A 27,095-nucleotide genomic window follows, 5' to 3' on the forward strand; every position below is an offset into this window, starting at 1 on the left:
TCGATACATTGAGAAGATCTCACTAATTTATGTTTTAACAAAAAAAATAAAGGACACATGTTTCTATCATGTCAAATTTCTTTTAAAAACGAGACAAGATGAGAATTTGACAATTTTTGAAAAAATAAAAGGAATTTAAATGTTTTAAATTGATTGAAGAAATAAACAATTTAATGACATTTTTTTAATTCAAGAAAAAATTTTATATAAAATATCTAAAAAGTAAGAAAATTTAACAAATTATTATTATTATTTTTTTTTGAATCAAAATTTCCATTAAAATAAGTACAAAATATTTTCTCATTTTTTATAATTTTTTTTTAAATTAATTTTAAAATGTTTATTTCTAATTTAAAATATTTATTGAAAAATAAAAAAAAAATTTAATCAAAAAAATTTTTTTTTAAATTTAAAATTTTTAATTTTTTTTAAATTTTTTATAAAATATAAATTTGAAAGTATATTTTTTTAATTTCCAAAAATTTAAATGAAATTAATTAATTAATTAAAATATTTAAAAATTAAAAAAATTAAAATAAATTAAATAAAATAAATTTAATAAATTAAATTTTTATAAAATTTGATTTTTAAAATTAAATTGAATTTAATTAGTTCATTTATAAATTTAATTTAATAATATAATTTAATTAATTTATTTTTATTTTTTTTAATTTAATTTAATTAATAATTAATTTTAAATTTATAAATCAAATATTAATTAAATAAAAAAAATAAAATTAATTTAATTAAATTATTTAATAAAATCAAAAAATTCGATGAAATGAAAGAAAATACTAAAATCTGTAAATTTTATTGTCACAAATTCACAACTGTCAAATAAATTTAAATTAACGAGGCGTATTAAAACGTAAAAATCAACGTCAATAGATGTCGCTCGCATCAAGTATTGAATTAGCACGAAGGCAAATCCAATTCATCAATTTCATGCAACTCACGAGCTCCATATCAACGACTCATTCAAGCACCCGTCGTCAACCAGTTCACACGGAAATCGTGTGTGTAAAAAAAGAAAAAATCCAAGAAAATACTCAAAAGATATTTTCAAGTGAAAAAAGTGTGAAAAACTATCAATTAAGGTAAGCGCAACATTTTGCACGCAAAAAACCCGCACAAAATATGTTAGTTTTCGCGAAAAAGTGTTAAGAAAAAGGCACCGCTGCGAAAAAAAAAATGGCGTCGTTTGAGCGTCAGTTCTCGAAAAACGACTTTTTACCCGAAAAATTACGCCGCAAATGTTTTAAAATTACTAAAATGGACGAAAAATGAAAAATTTTTAAATAAAAAAAGGAAATTTCGGTTTTGGGAAAATATTTTAAAGAAAAATTCGGGGAAAAAATTTTGCGCGTGCCCTATTAGCGTTGGTTTATTGATTTTCGACGCGAGTGTAGGTCTATAGATGCAGAAAAAGTTTTTTTTTTAATTAAAATTTAAAAGAATTTTTTGAAAGCGTATTTTTGAAGTAGCGTCTTTTTTTGTAAAAGCCACGCCCGATATTTTTAACGAATTTTTTTTTTGTTTTTTTTCTTGTTTAGACTTAAAGAAACACAGAAAACTCCCCAAAAATGGCGGAGGACGAGCAATTTTCATTGTCATGGAACAATTTCAACAGTAATCTGTCGGCGGGCTTCCATGAGTCGCTCTGCCGCGGAGATCTCGTCGACGTGACGCTAGCTGCTGACGGGCAACTCGTAAAAGCTCACCGTTTAGTATTATCCGTGTGTTCGCCGTATTTCCGCAAGATGTTCACACAAATGCCGGCGAACCAGCACGCCTTCGTTTTCCTCAAAGACGTAAGTCACGCCGCCCTCAAGGACCTCATTCAGTTCATGTATTGCGGCGAAGTGAATGTGAAACAAGACGCATTGCCCGCCTTCATTAGCACGGCAGAGGCGCTGCAAATCAAAGGACTGACCGAAACCGGAGAAAGTGTGCCTCAGACGCAGCCCCAGACAACGACGACAGTGTTGACGGCGGCGCCCGTCACTGTTGCGAAAGAAAGCACGCGAATTACCACAGTACCTGTGCACCAAACGATCGCGACGACAAGCAGAACCTTCAAATCGCCGCGCGTGAGTGCAACGACCGCTTACAAACTTGCCGCAGCGGCTGGCGATTCGGAAGACAGTGCCGACGACAAAGTTGTGCAAGCAATGACGATGCAGGCACAGGCAACCTCGACTCCCGCAACGGTTCATACGACGGTAAAACGCACGCAGAAGAGTATCACGCCCCAAAGTGCGCCCGCAAGTAAACGCATGAAGGTACAAACGAGTACGGCGGATCCGCTTGAGGCTGTCGAACCCACGCAAATTACGATGCACGGCGACAAGGATGACGAATTTATCAATATTCCGATTGAGCAATTGCAAAACCCAAAGACGGAGCCGCATGACACGCAATATGCGGAACAGGCGAGTGCGGCACAAGTTACGGAAGTTGAGGGACACGAACAGGATACGACTTATGTTGAGGATGATGGCACTTATGGCGAAATCGCAAAGTACGACGACAGTTACTTTACGGAAGGCGATGAAACGGCAAAGGCAGGACAATCTTCGTTTGGCGAATCGTACACGGCGACAACGGATCAAGGACAGGAAGCACAAGGTTAGTCTCGCATTTCACGTTTTACATGGGCTTGTTTTTGTTTGGAGATAGAAAGTTTAACGTATTCATTTTTGAGAATTTTTTTTCAAAAAAAAAAATTCGAAAAAAAATTTTAAAATCTTTAAAAATTATTTTTTTTTATGAAAATATCTTTGAAAATTATTTTTTTTTTATTCAAAAAAAATTTAAAAATATTTTTTTTCATAAAAAAATTTAAAAATTATTTTTTTTTTATTAAAAAAAATTTAAAATTTTTTTTTTGTAAAAAAAAAATTAAAAAAATAATTTTTTTTTATTAAAAAAAAAATTTTAAAATTATATTTTTTAAAAAAAAAAAAATTAAAAAAATTATTTTTTTACGAAAAAATTTAAAAAAATATTTTTTGAATTTTTTGTCAAAAAAAAATCTTTATAAAAAAATGTTAAAAATGCCTCAATTCGTAAAATACATTCAACTTTCTATCATCCGACAACACCCATTTACCATTTTTTTCTATACTGTATATTATAATTAAGTTAAGAAATTTAAAATTTAAATCGCGTTCCCCTTCGATTTTATCATAAAAAAATGTCAGTATCGCATAAACTGACATGAAAAAAAAATATCTGAGAATTTTTTTATCCCCGAACATTGCCCTCTTTAATTTTTTTTAGAAAAATTTTTTCCCCGAAAAATAAAAAAAAATAAATCTGAGTTAAAAATCAATAGTTTTATAATAGGAATCGATCGCGTCCCCAATTTTTTTTTATTAAATTAAAAATTCAGTGAAAAGTGAAAAAAAAGTGCAAAAAAAAATCAAATTTGAGCAAAAATTGGTAAGTTTTGGAGAAGTTTGCAACACAAAAGGAGTCAAGGAGCTAAATTTCCATTTTGCAGGAGGCAAAAATCAGGCGAGACAACAACGAAAGAGGTTACCGACCATCGCAACACGTAACTAAGTATAACTTTTTTAATGTATCGTTCTGTTAATACATTTCTTTAAATATGTCCCTAACTGGTTTTCAGTTGTGCGCACGTCGCAAACTGTTCGATTCCCCTTTTTTTCGTTGCTTGCGTTCCCATGGAATGTCGTCGATAGCGGTATTTTATGGGAAAACAAGGGTCTTGATGCGGCATTTTCGCTTCGTTTTTATTGAATTCTGCTTGAAAAAGTGGAAAAAGTGTAAAAAACGTTCTTTCATTCGAGGAAAATTGATGGAAGGAGACATTTTTTGAATATTTTTAATGCAAAAATGTCTGCTTTTATTGATTGAATTGAAATGAAAGAACATTAAAAAGTGATAAAATTATATAGCACGTGAAAGAACCATCAAACCTGAGCTCAATGGTTCATGTTTCGGATAAAAAGTTGTAGCGGAGTCATGAACCGATACAAGTTTTTTTATAATATCCGAGACATGTACCATGAACTTTATTATTTTTTAACTTTGAAAAAAATCAACTTCAAATGCGAATTTCAACTTGAAAAAATATTTTTTTAATTTTTTTGTATGAGTTAAAGTTAAAAAAATCTAAAAAATTACTTGAAATGTTCATTTTTGAAAAAAAATGTCGTAAATTCAAAAATATTTTTTAAAATTTTCGAAAAAATAAATTAAAATTTTTTAACTCATTTGAGAATTAAAATATAAAAATTTCTCAAAAAAATTTTTAATTTTAATTATTTCGTCAATTTTAATAGAAAATGTCACAAAATAATAAAAAATCTTTCAAAATATAAAATTTTTTAATTAAAATTTATTTTTTTGAGATCTAAAATTAAAAAATAATTAATTTTTCAAAATGTCATTAATTGATTTTTTTTTTTTTTTTTTTTTTTGATAAAAATTTTGCTCTTTTGAGATCTAAAATTATTTAATAAAAAATTCAACAATTTAATTGATAAAAACATTTTTTTTTTAATTTTTACAAGATTTAAATGCAAAAAATATCATAAAATAAAATTGAAATTATGATTTTTGAGTCATTTTGAAAGAAAATTGTCTTGAATTGATAAAAAAAAATTTAAAAAAAAATATTTTTGAGTCAATTTTTTATTTTTTTTATTTCTCAAGTTGAAAAGTCAACCGAAAACTTACATCTTTGTGATAAATTTTTACATTTTTAAGAAATTTTATACTAAAATCTTCAAAAAAATTATTTTCGGACTAAATTTTTGACTTTTTTAGGCAATAACGGTAACAATAATCGATGTTAACAGTAAGTTACTAACATTTTACCTCACTAACATTCCTAACAAATGCATAACAATCGAAATTTTGAAGCTAAAAGACACTTTCAAGGTAATGTATGAACAATTTTTTATCAAAATTTTACCTAAAAATTTATTCAAAAAAAAATTAATTGATGAAAATAAAGAAATAAATAAAATAAAAAATCAAATTTTGTGTTATTATTCCTCAAAAAATTGAAAAAAATTACCTAAAACGACACTTCCATACAAAAAAGTCCTTCAGCAATTTTTTCTTTACCCTTCTTCAGCATCATCGAAGAAACATCAAACAGCAGATCGCGTCTTTTTCATCCGCAGTCAAAAGAAAAACCCGCAATTGGTGTACAAGGGGTTCATTTACAACAAAAAAGTGACGCAAGTGAACAAAAACACCTTTTGGCGGTGCGCCGACACGATCAGATTTCGCTGCAAAGCAACTGTAACAACGCGAAATGGCGTCTTGTTACGAGCCCGCGAAACGCATTCGCATTCCGATCACGTCGAAAAATTGTACAAGAAAACGATGTACGACACGGAAGAGGAGCTGGATGAGTTCATCGAGATCAAGACTGACACAAAAGACGACAAATTGTGCAATTTTGTGGATGTCGTCGATGCCGGGAGCAATTTTAAGTTGATTGTGACGACAACCAATGATAGCTTAACTTAAAAAAATTTGTCTGAAAATAAAAGAAAAAAATTAAAAAAAATATTTTTTTAAGATTTTGAATGAATTTTTACGAAAATTAATGAAAAAAATGGAAATTTAGAAGAAAAAATATTTCTTTGCAGCCAAAAAGGAACAAAATATGCATCCGTGCATCGTGAGTCGAAAAGGAGGTACTCATCTCGTGCATGAAAATTACATTTATCGCAGCAACATGAAACGCATGGGACGCCAACATGAAATTCTGTATTGGGAATGCATCCATAATCGCAACCAAAAGTGTCGAGGAAGGGTCAAAACTATGGGAAATACTGTGATTCAAACAAATGTTTCAGGTAATTTTCTAAAAAAATATTAAAAAAGAATTAAAATAAAAAAAATAATTTTTAATAAAAAAAAATATTTTTTAAAAAAAATTAAAATTTAATTTAATTAAAAAAATATTTTTTTTTTAATTAAAAAAATTTTTTTTTATTAAAAAAAAATTTTAAAAAAATTTAAAAAATATTTTTTATTAAATATTTTTAATTTTTTTTTAAAAAATAATTTTTTTTAATAAAAATTATTTTTTTAATTAAAAAAAAATTAAAATAATTAAATTAAATTAAAATTTATAAAAAAAAATAATTTTTTAAATATTTTTTTACAGCGGGTCACAACCACAAACCCGAAACCGATCGCATCAGTGTCGCCAAAAAATCCGGAAACTACATTTTAAAAGATCTTTCTGCACTCGGAACTAATCAACATTCAATCAGCATGATAAATGTAGACTTAAAAAATGAATAAATTTTATAATAAAAAATAAAATAAAAAAATTTTTCATTAAAAAAAAATTATTTAAAAATAATTTTCAAAAAAATTAAATTTTTTTCATAAATTTTTTAGGAATGGTTATTCAAATTTTCAGCAATCCATGGAGCACCGACACCCTCGCCATCAATAATTTCATGTACAGTTGCCATATAAAGAACAGCGATAAAGTTTATTGGCGATGTCACAACTACAGCAAACGAAACCCGGAAGAAAGATGTCGAGCTCGTTGTATCATGATCGGAAATCGCATTCACGCAATGACGGGCGAGCATCATCATGCAGATCATTCTGAAAAAATACGAAATTTGAGTAGGAGGCAGAATAATAAAAAAAATTCGACTGAAATTAAATAAATTTAAAAAAAAAATATTTAAAATAAAAAAAAATACTCAAAAAAATTTTCTTTTAATTTTTTTTCATTAAATTTTTTTTTTAATTTTTAAAAAATTTTAATAATTTTTTTTTAATTATTTAGCAGGAAAATACGACATTGAAAATGACGAAGAGCTCCAAGAATTATACGGAACCTTCAAATTCGAGCGAAGTCAACGAGGAAAGCCAATTTTGTTATATGACAATTTCCGTTTTCGCAAGGAACGATCGTTGCAGAACATAATTCGATGGCGTTGTGTAGCGAAAAATTGCAAAGGTCGATTAACTTTAAAAAATGGACAAGTTGAGAAATATGTTCAACACGATGTGTGTCCTTTAAAAAAACGAATGAACGCAAAAACGGATTTTGTATGCTTCGATTAGAATTAAAAAAAATTGTAAGTCACAATTTTTGTTGAATAAATTTTTAAAAATTTGTTTTTTTGTGATTTTTAATTAAATTAAATATTTAAATATTTTTTAAAATTTTTTATTAATTAAAAATTTTTTTTTCAGACCAAAACTTCGAATTTATATACTCGCAACGAGGACATCCGTTACTCATCGATGCCGATAACTTTCTATATCGCAAAAATCGGGGAGTTTATTGGCGTTGTATTCGTTGCACAAAGTACCAATGCAAAAGTCGCCTCATTTTACGCAAAAATATGCCTCCTGTACGGATCGAAAGTCACTCGCATGGCCCGGAAACGGAAAAAATCGCTCATGGAAGACAATTTATGAAAAATTTGGAACTCTCTTCGGGACTTGTGGATCAACCGATCTTGCTACAGAGGCAGAAACATTGCAATGTTGACTTTATCTTTCCTAAAAAACCCAAAAAATCGTAAATTTACAAAGAAAATATATATTAATTGTTTAAAAAAATACAAAAATCTGTTAAAAATTATTAAATTTAAATTTTTTAAAAAAAATTTTATTAAAAAAAAATTAATAAAAATTATTTTTTAATATTTTTCAGCAAAAAAAGACGAAACAACATTCAAACTGATACGAAACAAGCGCGGAAATGTCAACTTATTCTACAACGGATACGAATATCGCAAGAAAACAGCATTTAAAAGCACAATTAATTGGTGTTGCGTTCAAGCTTATCGCTATAAAGATGGAAAAAGGTCTTGCAATGTAAGAAATTTCACTTAAATTAAAAAAAAAATTTAAAAAATTATTAAAAAAAATATTTTTTTAGGCTCGAGTCATCACAAAAGATAACATCCTGAAGAAATCTGGAGGTCCTCATAATCATCCAAAGCGAGAAATTGAAAATAACGATGAATTTTTCGTCATTCAAGAATATTCGAACAATAAAAATTTGTAGAAAAAAATAAAAATTTAAATTTTTTTGTATGTTTTTCTTGAAAAATTTAAAAAATTATTCAAAAAAATTAATAAATTTTTAATTTTTACAGAAAATCATGACGACATCAAAAACTATCCGTTGGGCGTTTGGATCGAAGGAGCAAATTTTGAAATAGTAGCTAACCAGAAAAAGGGACAAAATCTCTTATTTGCGGGATATTCATATCGTAAAGAAGCCTCTTTCAAATCTTCGATTAACTGGATATGTACAAAATCAGGAATTCATGGATGCAAAGGAAGAATGGTACAAACTACTGCGGGATTGATTAAATTAGGGAAGAATCAACATTGTCATCCGCCATCGCCTGTGAGTTTTTTTTTTAATTTAAAAAAAATATTTTAAAAATTAATTTTTATTTTTTTATTTTTTTTAGGTCAAAAATTAAAAGTTTTTAAGAGACTTCGAAGAAACTGATCTCAAAACTGTAATTTTAAGAAAAAAAAATAAAACTAAAAAATAAAAAGAAAATTAAATTTTTTTTACTAACAAATTTTATTTTTTTATGAGCTTTTTTACTAAAATTTTAATTTAAAAAAAAAATAAAAATTAATTTTTTTTAAATTTTTCAGACATTTACACAGAGGAAAGTGTAGCAGTCTTCGCTCATACCATGCGTGGCAAATTACAGCTCATCTATCAAGGTCAACCCTTCGTTTTCGAGAAAATCATCAAGCAAGGCGACCAAGAAAAGAAAGTTTGGCGTTGTAACCAATGGTGGAATGAAAAATGTCGATCGCGAGTATACACAATTAATAATATCGTCACTCCGCTTAACAGATTTCACACGCATGAAGACATTATCAAGCGAAAAAAGCGAACAAAAAAGATTAAAATTGACATTAACACTCTCGAATAGAATTTTAAAAAAATAAAAATTAAAAAAAAAATTAAAAATCGTGTTGCTGCTTAAAAAAAAATTTAAAAATCAAAAAAATTGTAAAAAAAAATATTAATAATTTTTTTTTAAATTTTATTTTTCAGCTTCTTCAAAGAAATCACAGAAAAATCAACCGAAAATCCTGAGTGTGACATCTTACATGCCTCCAACGAGTGAAATTAGTATCGTTCTGCCATCAAATACGCAAGAAAAAACTCCTCCAAAGTCAGTTGAGAAGAAAAATCGACCGAAAAAGTCAGATTCAGACCTTATCGCGTTGCACAAAGGATGCAAAATTAAAGTTTCAAGGTCGAAATTGCTTCAAATCTATACCGAGCATCCAGCTTTGTACACAACAAGACTCGCGGAGATGGTTTTTGGCAAAGAAACGTTATTGGCAGTGTCAAAACAGCAAAAAGATGGTAACGCGATTGACTTGTTGGATCAAAATACATTAAATTCCATCATTGGTGAGTATATTTTTAAATATTTTTTAATAAAAAATTATTTTTTTAATTTAATTTAATTATTTTTTTTAAATTTAATTTAATTATTTATTAAATTTTTTTAATTTAAATTAAATTTAACAAAATATTTTTTTAATAAATTTAAAAAATAATTTATTTAAAAAAAAATAATTAAAAATATTTTTTTGTTAAAAATTATTTTTTTTTTTATTAAAAAAAATAAAATTAATTTAATTATTTTTTTTATTTAATTTAATTAATTAAGAAATTCAATTAATTTTTTTAATTTTTTTTTAGTTCATGTACTACAAGTTTTCAAATCACAGCCTGTCAAAATCACGGAAAAGCTTGTGCGGAGTTATTTAATTAGTAAATTGAACACTCTTCATTCGGTCATCACAAAATAATTTAAGAAAAGTAAGATTTTTTATTAATTTTTAAAAATTTTATTAATAATTTTTAATTTTTTTTCAGGTTTTTCATTGTTGTTACGAAATTTCAAGCCCAAAATAAATTTTTTAAAATTAAAAAATGTTTTTTTCTTTTAAAATTTAATTTAAAAAAATATTAAAAAAAAATATTAATTAAAATTTTTGATTTTTTTCAGCTTTGATGGTCAACCCGCAACCCGGAGGCGTCTTCATGGGTTTCCAAAACAGAATTTACAAAAAAATCAAAGGTCGTGCTTATCGCAGCTACTGGTTATGTGTCGGCGAAGAGGGTTGTTCGGGTCAAATTATGGTCAATGACTTGAAAGGAGGCGAAATTGTTACAATTTGTGGTCATGTCGACCATTGTAGTGTTAAGAAATAAATGTCAAATCATGAAATTTTGTGAAAATTGTTTTTTTTATGTTAATTTTTTTATTTTTTAAGAAAAAAATTTTCAAAAATTTATTTTAATAATTTTTTTTTCTTCACAGATAATGGTTGCAGTTACACTTTACACAAAATCAACGAAGAAACATATGAAATTTTCAAGCGCACTACTGGATTGCACGAACATGACGGTTATTCGTACAAATTAGAAAAGACTCGGGGACAAGTTGGTTATTACAAATGTGCAAATTATACGAAAAGTCGATGTATGGCACGTTTATTGAAGCACGGCGATGGTCCGAGTGGTTTGTACAAGAAACAAGGACATCATAATCATGCTGCGGATATGGATAAAAGTAAAAGTAATTTATTTTTCGTGAAAAAATCTCGAAATTAATGAAATTTTTTAATTTTTTTTAGATAATTATCAATTATTGCACAAACAATTTATTTTTTATCGCCATTACGCAAAGGATTCTCGCATTTATTTCCGTTGCAAGGAAGTTTTGTGCCCGGCACGTGCCATTCGGACAAGTAACAACATCATGACTATCAGCAATCATAACCACGATCCCGATATGAAGTTCGCGGATGTGGTTTAAATTTTTTTTTTATTTTTTTATTACAAAATATCATTTAATAATCAAGAAATCGAAGAAAATCTTCGTAAAAAATATTTTTTAATTTTTTTTCAACTATTTTTAGCTTAAGATTTCAAATAAAAATTAAAAATAAATAAAAAAAAATTTTCAATAATTTTTTTTACTCAAAAAATGTAAAAAATAATTTTAAATTTTTTTTAAAAAATATTTTTTTGTATTTTCAGATTTTCTGTACGAGCAAAAATGCAATTTTGAGATGGTTCGCAGCAAAGTAAACACATGGCAGCTCAAATACAAAGGACATATCTTCAATCAACACGTGAGACGAGACAACATAATTTACTATCGTTGTGCCCAATATTCGGCTCTGAGATGCAGAGCCCGGGTTACTCTCAAAAATAACGTTTTAGTTGAAACGGAACAGGAACACAACCATTTCATCATTAGTCAGGCACGGAAATATGGGTCTCTTAAACGCCTGAAAATGAAAAGAAAAAGAAATAAATAAATTTAATTTTAATAAAAATAAGAAAAGCAATAAATTAAATTCGTCTTTAAGTAGTTTTGAAAAAAAAAATTTTTTTTGAGTGATTTTTTTTTTAATTTTTTATAAAAAAATATTTTTTTACTAATTTTTTATTTTAAAATTTTTTTCAGGCGAATACGTGAAATACATTACCGGATTTCGTGGAAGTCGAAAATTAAAAGTTGGAGATTTTTCGTTTACGAAAAATAAAACGAGTGGTAGCAAAAATTATTGGAGTTGTGCGAGAGCGGGATTGCATAAGTGTAAGTTTTTTTTTTTGAAAATAAAAAATATTTTTAAATTTAAAAAAAAAAATATTTTTTACTTTTTGAAAAAAAAAATATTTTTTATTTTTTGAAAAAAAAATTATTTTTTACTTTTTGAAAAAAAAAAAATATTTTTTTTAATAATTTTAAATTTTTTTTTTAGGTAAAGCGAGAGTCGTTACAATCGAAGAAGGATCCGAATCGCATCTCATCATAAAAAATCCAAAGCACAATCATGAGCCATTCTAGATAAATTAAATTTAAATTAATTTAAATGAAATTCCAACGAAATTTTTTTTTCTAAAATTAAAAAAAAAAATATTTAAAAAAATTTTTTTGAATAAAAATAAAATTATTCCAATTTTTTTCTGTGAGTTTTTTTTTTGAAAAATAAAAAAAAATTAGTTCATAAGAATTTTTTAAAATTATTTTTATTAACAAAATATTTTTTTTTTACAGAAATCGAAAAACCAGTCATCGAAATTAACAATTTTGAATTCATAGCAGGACGACGAGGTGCGCGAATTTTAAGCGTCAATGGATGTCGTTACTCGAAAAATCGTGTTAACAACGCCGGGACAAAAACTTATTGGATTTGCTCTGGAAAGGTAATTATTTTGAATTTTTTTAATAATTTTTATTTATTTTTTAATATTTTTTAGCACATTCATAACTGCAACGCTCGTGTCGTAAGTTACGAAGCAAATGGCGTTGCGCGAATTATTCACATGTCGGGCGATCATACGCATCCCATAGGCGTCGCTTCTACATCGAACTATCGCATCAAAGTTGATGGAGAGCAAACTTAAAGAAAAAATAATTTAAAAAAAAATTAAAAAAAAATATTTAAAAATTAATTTATAGTAATTGTAGTGCACAATGTTTGTTCAATGTTTAGGTTTAAGGGGAAAAAATTACTAATTTAATGCTAGAATTTTTCAATTTTTGTTCACACAATCAATAAAATCTAAAAAAAAAATGTGTAAATTTTATTATTATTTTTTTTTTAATTTTAAGAGTTTTTAGATTTTTTGTATTTTTTTTTATTTTATTAACATTTTTTATTTATTTTTTTTATAGGATGTCATTTTATCACGGGACAACGAGGATCGATCATTTTAGTTGACGAATCGGGTCAAAAGTGAGTAAAAAATTATTTTTTAATAAAATTTTTATTAATTTTTTTATATTTTTTGTAGATACGTTCGAAATCGTGTAAGCAAAAATCAGACTAAAAGATATTGGATTTGTGCGAAGAAGGTAAGTAAGAAATTTGTTTTTGAATGAATTTAACTGAAGTTTATGAAAAATGAAGAATTTTTGCGTTTTTGGAGAATTTTTTATTAATTTTGATAATTTTTAGGCAATATTTTTGCCTTTAGTTGGTTTTTATGTCAACATTGGAGCCTGAAAAAAATTTTTTTGTTCAATTTTGAACAATATTTTGTCTTTAAATTAATTTTTAATTCGTAATTAGCAGATAATTAAGTTTTCATTTAATTTTTTTCATGAAAATCATGAAAAGACTTTTTAAAAAAATAATTTTAATTATCTCATCCTATTTTCTTTTAAAATTAATTTTTTTTTTTATAAAAATTATGAAAAAATTTAGTTTTAAGTAACATTTTTTTTTATTAATAATTCATTTAAAAATTAATTTATTTATTTAAAAAACAAAATTATTTATTTTAATTTGAATTTTATTTAAATACAAAAAAAATGATTTTTTTTTCGAAAATAAAATTAAAGAAAAAATTATTAATTTTAAAAATAAAAAAAAATTATTTAAATTATTTTTTTAATTTTACAATTCTTTTTTTAAATAAAAGAAAATGTTTCAATTTTTTAAACTATTTTGATTTTCTGAATAACAATTAAAAAAATAAAATTTTAAATTGAAAAAATATTTAAAATTTTTTTAATTTTTATCTTACTCACTTTTTTAATTCGTAAAATTTTGTTTGTTCGAAAAGTAACTTTTTCAACCAAAAATTTAACAAAACTTTCAAAAGTCAATTAAAAAAATTATTTTTTTTTATTAATATATCAGTTTATTATTTCAAAACTTTAAAAAAAGGACAAATAACATTAAAAAAATATTTTTTTTAAAAACTTTAACTAACAAAAAATAATTTTTCTTCTCTTAGGGTTCCTATTTCTGCAACGCTCGAGCAGTTACCATGATGACAAACGACGTCGAACGCGTTCTTCAGATCACGGGAACGCACGATCACAGCATCAAAAAGTCCGAAAATCGCATAAAAGTTGAAATCAAAGATGAGAAGGACGAGACGGGATCAATTCAATAATTTACATAGTTTTCTTCATAGTTTAGTTTTGTACAAGTTTTTTTTTTGTCGTCAATAAAGAAAAAAATGTTTTGAGAGAGTAAAAAAAAAATTGTAAAAAAAATTTAAAAAATTATTCGCTTGAAAAAAATTTTTTTAAATAAAATTCTAACATTTTTTTTTATTTTTTTTACAACTTTCAGGAACTCTGTATGTCATTCGACAAGTTCAACACGCTAAAATTCAACAAAAAATCCGTACTACGCTGAGCAACATCAAATTCGAATACGACGAAGATGTTAGTTACAAAACATCGGGACGATCGAACAACAACCTGCTGGAGCACAAGGGACATCGTTACGTGAAGAACAACTTTTACGGCGGCAATATTTATTGGAAATGCACGAAATGGCACACAAAATGTAAAGCACGTGCCATTACGTCGGGCATTGATCCGAAATCGATCATTTTGAAAAATGCTCACAATCACGAATAATTTTTTTTTAAGAAATGCCAAATAAAAAATTTATTTTATAAGAAATTTTACGAAATAGTTATTTTTCGATAATTTTTAAGATTTTTTTAAGGAAATTTTTATTAATTTAATTTTTTTTTATTTATTTTTTAATTTAGTTGACATGAAAGTTGAGTACAGTACATCGAAAAGAAATGGACAGAAGCTGCTTGTGATCGACGATGTCAGATTTTTCAGAAATCGAAGCAGGTATGTTGAGATTTTTTTTTATTAAAATTTTAATTTAATTATTTTTTTAATTTTAATTAATTAATTAAATTAAATTAATTTTTAAAAATAACTAAATTTTTAAAAATTTATTTAAAAAAAAAATTAAATTTTTTTCAACTTTTAAAAATTTTTTAAATTTTAATCAGAAAATTGTAAAAAATATTTAAAAAAAATAGTCTAAAAATTTAAAAAAATATTACAAAAAAAAATTTTTTAAATTTTTGAATTTTTATATCAGAAAATTGCTTCAAAAGATTCATTTTACGAACATTTATGCTCATTTCGAAACAAAAAGAACTAAACAAAAATCTCTTAAAATCTATTTTTGAACTCGAAACAGATGACTTTTTATACAATTTAATACCAATATTTTTTTTATTTTTATTTTTTTTTTAATTTTAAATTCCTTTGCTACAATTTAGTACTTTGGGTTTAAAATTTTATCAATTTGAACCTCGAAATAAATTTATAATTAAAAATTTCATTCAAAAAAAATTTTTTTTTATACATTTTGAATATTTTTGCTTCTTAACATGAAGAAAAATATCCTTGAATACGAAAAAATCTAAATTTTCATAAATTTTACACAAAAATTATTTTTTTCTTATTAAAAATTTAAAATTTTTAATTTAAAAAATAAAAAAAAAATAATTCACGAGACAATTTTTATCTAATCTACTCTTTTTTTTATTTTTTTCAGAAATGGTCGTCAATATTGGAAATGCAGTTGGTACTACAAAAATAAATGTCCCGCAATTTGCATCATCGACGAACAAACGAATAAATTGCAACTAATCCATGCACATTATCATGAACCTGAGCCTGCCTTCAAATTTGAAAAAATGGAACTTAATCCAACTTAATTTTTAGCTTTAAATCTAAAATTAAATAAATTGAAAAAAATATTAAATTAAATTTTTTGATAATTTTTTTTGTTAAATTTAAAAGAAATTCCTTAAAAAAAATGAAAAAATGTAAAATTTTCTAATAATTTTTCTCTTTTTTTCAGCAATAATGAACGTAAATTTCTCCCGAACATCACGCGGAAAATTAGCTCTCATCGCAAATGGCAACAGATTCACAAAATTATCCGAAACTGACGAGAAAATTCTTTGGAGATGTGCTTCTCAAGCGAGTAACACAAAGAAAAAGTGTCCCGCACGCATCACGCAATACAACAAAAGAGGCTCGGAGCCTGTTTTTGTCTTCAGCAGCGGAAAACACATTCATGCGACGCTCAAACGGGGTCCTTATAACACCTCGAAAGTCAATGTGAATTTAATTAGCGCGGATTTTATTAAACAAGAAATTGAATAAAATTAATTTTAATGAATTTTGATATTTTTTTCTAAATTTTTGTAAAAAAAAAATTATTTAAAAATATTTTCTAATTAAATTTTTAATTTTTTTTAACAGGAAATTCACAATTTGAGATGGTAATGTCACAAAAAGGCAAGAATCAACTAAAATATAAAGGACACTTTTATGTCGAAGAAAAGAAAACTGCTCTAAAAACTTATTGGGTAAGAATTTTATTAAAAAAAAAATTTTTTTTCATAAAAATTAACAAATTTTAATTATTTTTTGTAGCGATGTCGTCAATATACCTCTTACAACAAATGCCCCGGACGACTTCATATGCTAAATAACCAAATATTCATCAAAAGTCCTCACAATCACGAACCAGGAAACATCACACGACGCGCTCGGCACGTCATCGTGAAGCAAGAAGAGGGCGACGAGCTCAAAGACGATCCAAATACCGAAATTTTTGAGATTTTCCAAATACAAGAAAACAATTAAAATAAATTTGAATTAATTTTAACCGGATTTTGTTAATTTTTGGATTAATTTTAGAATATTTTTAATGAATTTTTATTAATTTTTGTTTAAATTTTTTTCACAGATCGGTATTTGATCAAAATTGAAGGCAAGGAATCGTTGCAAGGAATGATCGCAAGCACAATTTCTTTTACAAAAACGCAACGAGGGAGAGTAATGTTGTGCTACAAAGGATATAAATATGTGGAAAATCGTCAAAGTTCGAGACATATTTTTTGGAGGTGTTCACGTTATGTTAAATATAAATGTCGAGCAACGCTTGTAACGACCAAAGATTCAAGTAAGTAATTTTTTAATAAATTTAATTTAAAAAAATATTAAATTTTTTTTAATTTAATTCATTTAATTTTTTAAATTTAAATTTTTAAATTTATTATTTTTTTTAATTTTTAATTAATTTTTTTAATTTATTTAAATTCAATTAAAAATTTATTTTTTATTTTATTTAATTAAATTATTAAATTTATTAAATTATTTTTAAATTAATTTTTTTTTAAATTAATTATATTTAAAATTTTATTATATTTTTTTTAATGAATATTTTTTTTCATTCAATTTTTTTATTTTTTTTTTATTTTTATTATATTTTTTTTAAAAATATTTTTTTAAATTTTTTTAAAAATTAATAAAATTTTATTTTATTTTATTAAAAATTTATTTCTTTTATAACTTTTTTTTTAATTTAATTTTATTAATTTATTGTTTTTATTTAATTAATTTATTTTTTTTTTTTTAATTAAATTAATTTATTTTTCATTTTTCAATAAAATTAACAAAAAAAAATTTTTTTTTAGACCAACCAATAATTCGAGAGACAGGCATCGAACACACACATATCGAAGAAAGCTCAACCGATATTGACACAAAAACCCTATGGGAATATTCAGATTTACAATATGCCACTGTCAATTCTGTCCTTTAAAAAAAAACTTAATTTTATAAGATTTTTTAATGTGTAAAAAAAATTCGAACAAAAATAAATGTTTTTAAAAAAATTTTTAAATATTTTTTTTTAATTTTTTATGTCAAAAAATTTTTTTTTTATATTTTTATTAATTATTTTTTTTAATTTTTTTAAGGTTTCCTTCCTGCACCAAATGTAAGATTGACAACATCCCGTCGAGGAACGAGAGTTCTCGCAATTAACGGATACCAATTTTACGTCGCTTCCATCAATAAAAATAGCATAAATTGGCGTTGCACGAAATTCCGCAAGTTTAATTGTTTGGTGAAAGCTTACACAACTGTCTCGGCAGACGGATTGCTGCAATATAAGCAGAACGGAGCGTTACATACTCATGCTCCATCGAATTTATTCTATCGATAAGATATTTTTTAATGCGTGTTGAATAGGAATTAGGCATTATTTAATCAAATAAATAACAAAAAAAAATTTTTTTTTGTTTTGAAAATTAATTTTTTAAGAAATTTTTTATAAAAATTGTAATTTTTTAGAAAATTAATGAAAATTTTTAATTTTTTAGAGCCTGAAACAGTTTTTGGAGTTTCGGAGAGAGGAAAATGCGTTTTAATCCACAAGGGCTTCCGTTTCACCAAACATCGAGATTTCAAGCAATCCATTTATTGGAAATGTGCCGCGTTTTCGTAAGTTTAAAAATTTTTTTTAGCATTTTGAGTGTTTTTGACTAATTTTTGACTTTTTTTTTGCAGTCGTTTCAAATGTAAAGCACGAGCAATTACTTCAAGAGATTTCGACGGATATGTGAAAGAAACTTGTGGTCATAATCATATACTGGAGTCCTAAAGAAAAAAAAAAGAATTAATAAAATTAGCAATAATTTTTTTTTACAAGAATTTAATATTAAATTAATTTTAATTTTTAAACATAAAAAAAAAAGTTTTTTTTTTGTAAAATATTTTTGTATAAATTTTTAATTTTTTTTCAAAAAAAAAATTAATAAAAAAATTTTTTACAGTACCTGAAGCAGTTTTTGGGACCTCACAACGCGGCAAATGCGTTCTCATCTGTAACGGCTTTCGCTTTACCAAAGATCGCGAGTTCAAAGGGTCAATTAATTGGAAATGTGCCTTGTTTCGGTAAGAAAAAAAATATTTTTTAATAAATTTTGTCTTTGAATTAATTTTTTACTTCATTTGTAGTCGTCTGAAATGTAAAGGAAGAGCAATTTCAACAAAAAATCGCGATGGAGAGTTAATTGTGAGAGTTCCTCATGGTCATAATCATTCAGCGGAAGCCTATAGAAAATAAAATTGGATAAAAGAATAAATTTTTGTTAAAAATTTAATGATTTTTAATATTTTTATTTGATTTTTTAAAGAAAAATATTTTTTTTAGTACTTCACTAATAGAAGTTTTTGTATATTTTGCAGAAATTTTCTCAATGGATGATTTTGAGCCGGCATATTTTGAAGAAACGAGACGAGGATTTCAAAAGTTAATTTATGATGGGTGAGTTTTTAATCAAAAAATTTTTATAAAATTAATTTTAAAGATTTTAGACTAAATTTTTATTAAATTTCAACCGATAAAGTCAAAAGTTTAAACAAAAAAAAAATTTTTTTTTTTAATATTTAATTACCTAAAAAATTAAATTTTATTTTTTTAAATATAAAAACAATTTTTTTTTGTTTAAAAATTTAAAAAAAAATTATTTTGAGTTAAAATCCTAAAAAGAATTCTTTAAAAAAAATAAAAATATTTTTTTTAGTTTTTTGTATTTAAAATTGTAATAATTAATTAAAAAATTACTTAATAAAAATTAATTAAGATGAATTAAAAAATTAATTTATTGAATTTTAATTTATTAAATTAATTTATAAAAAATCAAAAATTAATTATTAAAAATTTAAAAACATAATTAATTAAAATTTAATTAATAAAAATTATATTATTTAAAAAATAATTATTTTTTTTCAAATTTCAACAAAAATTAATTAAAATATTTAAAATTTTTACATCAAAAAATTTTTTTTTATTCATAAATTTTATTTAAAATTCACTTCTAATGTTTTAATTTATATAAAAAAAATTTCTATTGATAAAATTTTCACTCCATTAATTATTTTTATATATTTTTTCAGTTACGCTTATACCATGGATCGCAAAAGCATGAAAACAAGTAATTGGAAATGTGCTGTCTTTACACGGTAAGTCTCAATTTCCCTGAAAAACTTCAATTTCTGACATTTTCTGTCATTTTAGGTACCGCTGCAAAGCTCGAGCTGTTGTTAAAACGATAAATGGCGTCGATTGCGTGAAAATCAAGTGTCCCGTACATTTCCACGAACGTTACATTACAAAATAATTTAAATAAATTTTCAAAAAAAAACTAACATTTTTCATTTTATTTTAGTTTAACACAAAAATTTTTGTCATTTCATTCATTTAACGCAAATTTTTTGTTCATTTTTTAAGCAATAACGTTCGTGAAATCTCGTCGAGGAACACGCTGCTTGAGCTATTTGGGCTACATTTACACGCCAAACCAGAAAGAAGTTGCCGGAATGACGAAACAGGACTTCAAGTGTGCCATGTATCATCGATTCAAGTGCAAGGCACGTGCTTTGTATAACCCCATGGCTCGAACGATTCGCGTGAAGAACGATCACAATCATAGATAACGAAAAAAATTACAAAAAATGATCTCAATAAAGATTTTTTTACAAAGAAATTGAAATTTTTTGGAATTTCTTATAATTTTAAGATTAAATTTAATTATTTTTTTAATTTTTGACTAACATTTTTGATTTTTTTCAGATCGAAAGATGCGAAAACTCCCAGTTGCCATAAATATCAAAGTCATTAACGGCAGTAAAGGAAAGCCAAAAGTAAGTTTTCACACAAAAAATTAAATTTTCAAAAATTTTAACAAATTTTTAAATTTTTTTCAACAGTTAGTTCACAACGGCTTCTCATATTTCCAAAATAACTCATATCTGGGCAACACATATTGGCTTTGCTCCAAAAATCGTAGCTTAAAATGCAAAGCTCGCATCATCCAGAACCAACAAAATATGTTTTTTGTCAAAAATTCGCAGCATTGTCACGATCGCGATAGTCTCTTGGTGAAATGCGATCCGCCCGAAGTCGAAGGAACCTATGAAGTGATGTTATAAATGTTAACTTTTAATTGTCGAACGTGTCACAAAATGTTTTAATGTTAAGATTATCACAATAAATGTAGAAATTTGACGAAAAAAAAAATTATTTGTAAAAAAAATAGATTTTAAGAATTTAAAATATTTTTTTTTGTGTAAATTTTAATAATTTTTAATTATTTTAGATATTAAACATGCCATTTCATCGTCAACGGGAGATCTGAAATTGACTTATGTAACGGGACAGAGAGGAATGCCGAAGTTGGTGATCGACGGATATAGTTTTGTGAGGAATAAAGGTAAGTTTTTATTAAATTTTTATTTTTTTAAGTTTTAAGTGAAAAAATTACTTTTTTATAGTTTAAAATTTTATTTAATTTTTTTATGAAAAATTTGTCAAAGAAAATTTTTTAAAATCGATTTAAGGCAATTTTTTGTTAAAAATCATAAAAATTTGTCAAAAAAATTTTTTAAATTAATTTAAGGCAATTTTTTTTATTTAATTTCTGATGAAAATTTAATTTTTACTTTAAAGAAAATCGAAATTGTCAATATTTTATTCACAATAAATGTACAAAAAAATGAGCAAAAAACATTTTTTATCATTTTTAATCAAAATTTCGAAAAGTTTTTTACTTGAAGTAAAAAATTGTAACATAAATTTAATTTTTAATTTTTTTAAAAATTTTAAAAGATTTTTATAAAAAAATTAAAATTGGTTGAAAATTTTTGGTTCAAAGTTTTTGTTTTCTTAAATTTTTTGTTTAAAGTGCAAAATTTACCAAAAGAAAAGTAAACTTAAAAAATTTAAAATAAAATTTAAACAAATTATTTTTTGTAAAAAAAAAATAATTTTAAGATTTTTTTTTGATTTTAAGACAAAAAATCAACAAATTTATTTTTTTTAGTTTTTTTTTTTAAATTTTTGAACAATTTTAATTTTTTAAATTTAATTTTTTTTATTATAAAACTTTTTTTTCAAATGATCGAAATTGGCAAAATTTTTAAAAAATAAAAAAAATTTTTTTTCAATTTTTTCAAACTTTTCAAATTTCAAAGTTCTGAAGTAAAAAAAATTACAACAAAAATATTTTAAAAATTTTCAATTTCGAAATTTTTTTTTAAAATTGTCAAAATTTTTAATAAAATTATTTTTTTTTTTTTTTTAAAAAATTTCTCAAAAAAATATTTTTAACTTAAAAAAATTATTTTTGATAAATTTTCTAACAAATTTCTTTAATTTTTTTTAGGAAACTTCAACACCGTGTATTGGAGATGCTCCAAAATGCGTCTTGCCAACTGCAAAGCAAAAGTTGTCTTGAACAAACTTTACAACAAAATCTACATTACTCAACCGCATCATACACACTTCCCGGATTATGCACAATTTGCCGGTAGTGCAAGTGAACCAAAGGAAGAAATTGATCAAAATCTATGAAATTAAAAAAAATGCATTTAAAAAAAATAAAAAATTAAGCAAAACAAAAATAAATTAAAAAAAAAAAATAAAAAAAATAAAAAAAAATAAAAAATTAAATTAAAAAATTAAAAAAAAAATATTTTTGTTAAAAAATGTTAATTTTAAGATTTTTCAAAAATTTTAAAGACAAAATATTAACAAATTTTTTCATATTTTTTTTTTTCAGAAAAACTGTTCGAGCTGATAAAAAATTTAACGTTTGACGGATCACCTCTCGACATAACCTTCGGTTTACGAGGAAAACCTCAAATAGTGCATGAGGGATACACATTTATTTGCAAGAAGATCGTTAAGAAGAAGGGATATTGGGTTTGTAGCAAATACCGATATCGGGAATGCCATGCTCGATTAATTAGTGACTCAAATACGGGATTAATTCGAGTGAAATTTGCTAAACACACACACAGACCCATTTTTAAAAATGATATTGCTTGAAAAAAAAACTATTATTAAAATTAAAATAAAAAAAAAATTAAAAATAAAATTTAAAAAAAATATTTTTTATAAAAAAAAATTTAAAATTAAGATTTTTTTTCAAAATTTTAAAGTAAAAAATTAACAAATTATTTTTTAAATTTTTTTTTTTAGACAAAATTCTGTTCAAAATGATCCAAAATTTAACATTTGATGGAACACCGATCAAAATAACCTTCAGTCAACGAGGAAATCCGCAAATTATGCATCACGGATTCACGTATTGCTGTGCGAAAGTCATTCGGGAAAAGGGTTATTGGGTTTGTAACAAAGAAAGAAGTCGCAAATGTCGTGCCCGATTAATCAGCGATTCGAATACGGGACTTGTTAGAGTCAAACAACCTGATCACACGCACAAACCTGAACTAAAATTGTGAAATTTTTTTAATAAAGATTTTTAATTTGAGAAAATTTTCTAATTTTTTGATTTTTTTCGATAAAAAATCAATTTTTATTTTAAAAAAAATATTAACAAAAATTATTTTTTTTTATTTTTCAGTGAATTTCATCGTAAAACCAGTTGAACCAAAGACGCCTCGCAAAGCTGACATCGTCTTGGATGATCAAAAACTCGATATCGTAATCGGACAACGTGGCAAAGAACTTTTACTCTTCGATGGATTCACATTTTCGAAAAATAACGCTGTTGGCACGAAACAATATTGGGCATGTAGAACGCGAAATAGCGCAACGGGAGCATGTAAAGCTCGAATAACGACAATTCCGAAGCCAAATGGCTTGCATTACATCGTCGTCACGAAAGTGCATCACAATCATGACAAAACGCGTCGTATGATTAAAAAATTAGAACGCAACAAGAAACTTTAGGAAATTTAATTTTAAGAAATAAATTTGAAAAATAGCAGAAATTACGACTTGAATTATTTTTTTTAATTAAATTTAATTTTTTTTTAAAAAAATTTAAAAAATTTTTACTAATTTTTATTTTTTTTTAGTTTTAGCGAACCAACCGAAGAAAAGAGGGCGCAAACCAAAGGAATTTAAGAAACCCAAAAAAGAAAGACTCAATTTCGATGAAATTCTGAGCAAGACAAGTTATCCGGCGCAATATGTTGAGTCATCGGAAGCTGGTCCAATGAAACTTTTCTTCGATAATCATCATTTTTTGTTTCATTTCAACAAAAATTCAATCGCTCATTGGTAAGAAATTCAAAGAAAAAATTTTTTTTGAAGGAAAATTTATAAAAAAATTAATTTTTAGGCGATGTGCACGTCATACGTCAACTGGTTGCTCATCCAAAGTGCTTGTAAAGTCAAAAAGAGTTTATCCTACCAACGTTGGGCATAACCATCCGGATATAGATTTAGATCAAATTTATATTTTGTGATAGTTTTAAGTTTTTTTTTTTCAATTTTTTGCATTTTTACCTCGTTTTTACCTGATTTTTTTTATTTATTTATTTAATTATTAATTTTTTTTAATTAATTAATTTTAATTTTAAAAATTTAATTTATTTTTAAAAAATTTAAAATTAAAAAAAAAATAAAAAAAATATAATTTCAATTTTATTAAATTAAAAAACATTTTTAAAAAATATTATTTAATTTTATTATAACTTTTTTTAATTTTTTAAAAATTATTTAAAATTTTTTTTCTTATTATTTATTATTATTTTTTTAATTTTTTTCAGAAAAACGATCAAAATCAGCAAAGCCAGTTAAAGGAAAGCCCCTTCCTCGACTCCCGAAAGACTTTACAAAAACACTTGACGTCAATGAAGTCCTAAAACAGGAAAATTTTCCCATCGAATATATTCCGACAAAATTAGGAGCTCTCAAAATCTCATTGAAAAATGAAATTTACGAATATTTCATCACGAAAAAGAAATTTAAATTTTATTGTTGTGCAAAAAAGAATGACGAAGGCAATTGGTGTCCTTCGTACATTGGCGTTTATAATCAAAGAATTTACGAGTTTGAGACAACTCATAAGCATTAAGTTTAAAAAATAATTTTTTTAGTAATAAAATATCGTTAAAAATGGTGAAAGGGAAAAATTTAAAGTTAAAATTGAATAAAAAATTTATAAAAAAAAAATTAAAATTTTTGTAAAAAAAATAATTTTAAGAATTTTTTAAAATTTTTTTTAAGTTTTGAACTAATATTTTTTTTCTTTTTTCACAGCTCCTTCAAAACCCAAAAAACCTGTCAAAATGTACACGCCATGTCGAAAAGTAAAGTATCATTATCCAACGGAAAGTGCAATTCGTGAGATCATCAGGGAAGTTGAGCCTAAAACAGTGATGTACGTCGCGAGTGTCAAGGGCGGCGTTCAAGTTGAGTACGAAGGACATCTTTTCAATCATCGTTGCAGCAAAACAGTTGATGGCAAGAAGGCGTTCATTTATCGGTGCAATCAGGCAGATGCGAAAAATTGCATGACGACTGTCATTGTGTATGATAAGGCATTGTACACGTTGCTGAATCACGAATGTCACAACCATCCAACGACAAATTTTGCTCCCGTTAAACTTAAGGTTGCTAAAAAGTAGAAAAGAAGTTTTTTTGTGTTTGAGTAAGAGTTTTGGCTGAAAATTAAATTTAGTTTTGGCATAGGAAATTTTTTTTGTGAAAAATTATTTTTTTTTTATAAAATCTTACAATAGTTTCAATATTGAATCATTTTTTTTATTGAGAAAAAATTTTTTTTTTCTTTTTGATTAAAAACATTGTTCAGGTCATGTTTAATGATAAGGCGTTTTACTTTGAAAATAATTTTTTTTTTTAGAAAATTTAACAAAAAAATTAAATTTTGGAATTTTAATTTTTTAAAAATTAATTCAAAAATATTTTTAAAAAAATTAAGAATTTTTCGATAATTTTAAATTTTTATAAAAAAAATGATTTTTATTTTATTAAATTTTATAAAAGTTCAAATATTTAAAAAAAAAAATTTTTTCCAAAATTTTAATTTTTTATTTTTAAATAATAATATTTTATGAAGAAAAACAATTTTTTCTATAGTAAAATTTTTTATTTTTCTATAAATTTTTTTTTAGAATATTTTTTTTTTTGTAAAAAAATAAAAATTAAATTTAAAATATAGATTAAAATTAATTTAAGAAAAATATGAAAAAATGAATGTTGTTAGACGTAAAAATTAATTTCAAATATTTTTTTATTTTAATAATAAAATTTTTTAATTGTTTGTAGATTTTTGTGCATTTGTAATTAATTTTTATTTTTTCAGAAATTTGTCAAATATTTAATTTTTTTAAAAGTATTTTTATTAACAAATTTTATTAATTTTTTATTTTAGTGCCCCTTATTATCAGAAACAATCAAATTAGAAGAAGAAGCCAAAAAAATTGAACGAAGAAAATCATTTTTGGAAAATTTACGAAAAGCTTATTTGAAAGCTGAAGCCAGGTTTGTAAAAGTGTGAAAATTAGAAAAAAAAATATTTTTTTTATTTTTGTAAATTTTTTATTTGAAATAAATTTATTTTTATAATTTTTTTTTGTGTGTTTAATTTTTTTAAAAATTTAATTTAAAAAATTTTTACTAACATTTTTTTTATTTTTTTCAGAAAAATCGTCAAAAAAGAAAGAATCTAAATCCGTAACTCGCCCAACACGTCAAACACGAGCCAAAAGTAACGCCCCGCCAACGTCTCTCAACTACGAGGAAATCTACAAGCAACCACACGCAAAGAAAATTTTGATCCCGACTCGAGTTCAGGGCTCCATGAGTTTATGGTACAAAAATTTCCTGTTTGTTTCGCATTTCAAGAAATTCGGCATCGCTCATTGGCGTTGCGAAAATCATCTGAAAACAGGATGCGGCGCTCGGGTAATTGTCGTCGACAACGAACGCGTTTATGGCGTCGACGAGGAGCATAATCATCAAATTTACGAGAATTTGGAGGATTTGCGGAAGAGACATGCATCCGTTGTTGATCATTATATCGCGAAATTGTTAGAAGAAGAAAAAAATTAAGATGTAGAAAATTTTTTATGAATAAATTTAAGAGAAAAAAATAGGTTTTGGGCAAAAAAGTGTCTTTTTGTGAAAAATTGAAACGAAAAAACACTTTTTTGAATATTTTTTAATGAAAAATTATTTTTTAGAAACAGATCCGCTGCAACAAACGGGAAATATGAGTGTCGAGTACCAATATTCGCAGAAAGGAACGATGCAACTTGTCGTAAATGGCTTTCCCTTCACTCGTCATGCCGTGGATCGAAATATTTTGTATTGGAGATGCGTGCAATTTCGACCTCTTGGGTAAAAAAATTAATTTTTTACAAAAATTTTGAATTTTTATTAATTTTTTTGTCTTTTAGATGCAAAGCTCGTGTTCGAAGTGTCGAAAATAGCAACCAAATTGAGACAATAAACACTCATAATCACAGTCACATCAAAGAACGACGAAAAAAAGGAGCTTTAAAGCACTTGTTGGAGGAGCAACGTCAATTGCGACTTCGAAAAAAATCCGATTCAACTTAGAATTAATTTTAAAAAAATTAGAAAAATAAAGAAAAATTGTTAAAAACTCTCTTCATCTGAAAAATTCATCTAAAAAACATAAA

At 25.0% G+C, this 27,095-nt stretch overlaps 1 protein-coding gene across 39 annotated transcripts in view; it reads left to right on the forward strand.

Annotated features, from left to right (window-relative positions):
* The first annotated feature begins 967 nt into the window (after positions 1–967).
* LOC134834451 (modifier of mdg4-like) overlaps positions 968–27,095 on the forward strand; it is a 36,543-nt gene continuing 10,415 nt past the window's right edge. For 9 of the 39 annotated variants that reach the window (XM_063849119.1, XM_063849114.1, XM_063849130.1 and 6 more), the window contains exons 1-2: positions 968–1,097; positions 1,554–2,628. In XM_063849119.1, the coding sequence (XP_063705189.1) occupies positions 1,584–2,628 (1,045 nt within the window). In that variant the 5' untranslated portion in view covers positions 968–1,097; positions 1,554–1,583. Of the gene's footprint in view, positions 1,098–1,553; positions 2,629–5,110; positions 5,527–6,799; positions 7,095–7,212; positions 7,575–7,678; positions 7,843–7,906; positions 8,062–8,126; positions 8,384–8,450; positions 8,528–9,058; positions 9,425–9,718; positions 9,839–9,895; positions 9,925–10,028; positions 10,244–10,343; positions 10,602–10,659; positions 10,926–11,065; positions 11,375–11,498; positions 11,631–11,796; positions 11,939–12,092; positions 12,242–12,295; positions 12,582–12,713; positions 12,775–12,832; positions 12,894–13,780; positions 14,021–14,124; positions 14,431–14,554; positions 14,646–15,366; positions 15,532–16,572; positions 16,789–17,302; positions 17,475–17,587; positions 17,879–17,992; positions 18,114–18,179; positions 18,304–18,445; positions 18,567–18,629; positions 18,747–18,860; positions 18,940–19,571; positions 19,638–19,692; positions 19,834–19,905; positions 20,132–20,247; positions 20,319–20,384; positions 20,676–20,773; positions 20,888–21,838; positions 22,033–22,656; positions 22,921–23,041; positions 23,396–23,498; positions 23,704–23,764; positions 23,939–24,194; positions 24,556–24,687; positions 25,041–25,822; positions 25,933–26,092; positions 26,513–27,095 lie in introns of those variants that run through there. The other 30 variants (XM_063849138.1, XM_063849104.1, XM_063849135.1 and 27 more) reach the window with 30 other exon arrangements.

The sequence above is a fragment of the Culicoides brevitarsis genome, chromosome 3 (genome assembly GCF_036172545.1).
Source record: "Culicoides brevitarsis isolate CSIRO-B50_1 chromosome 3, AGI_CSIRO_Cbre_v1, whole genome shotgun sequence".
NCBI classification, from domain to species: Eukaryota; Metazoa; Arthropoda; class Insecta; order Diptera; family Ceratopogonidae; genus Culicoides; species Culicoides brevitarsis.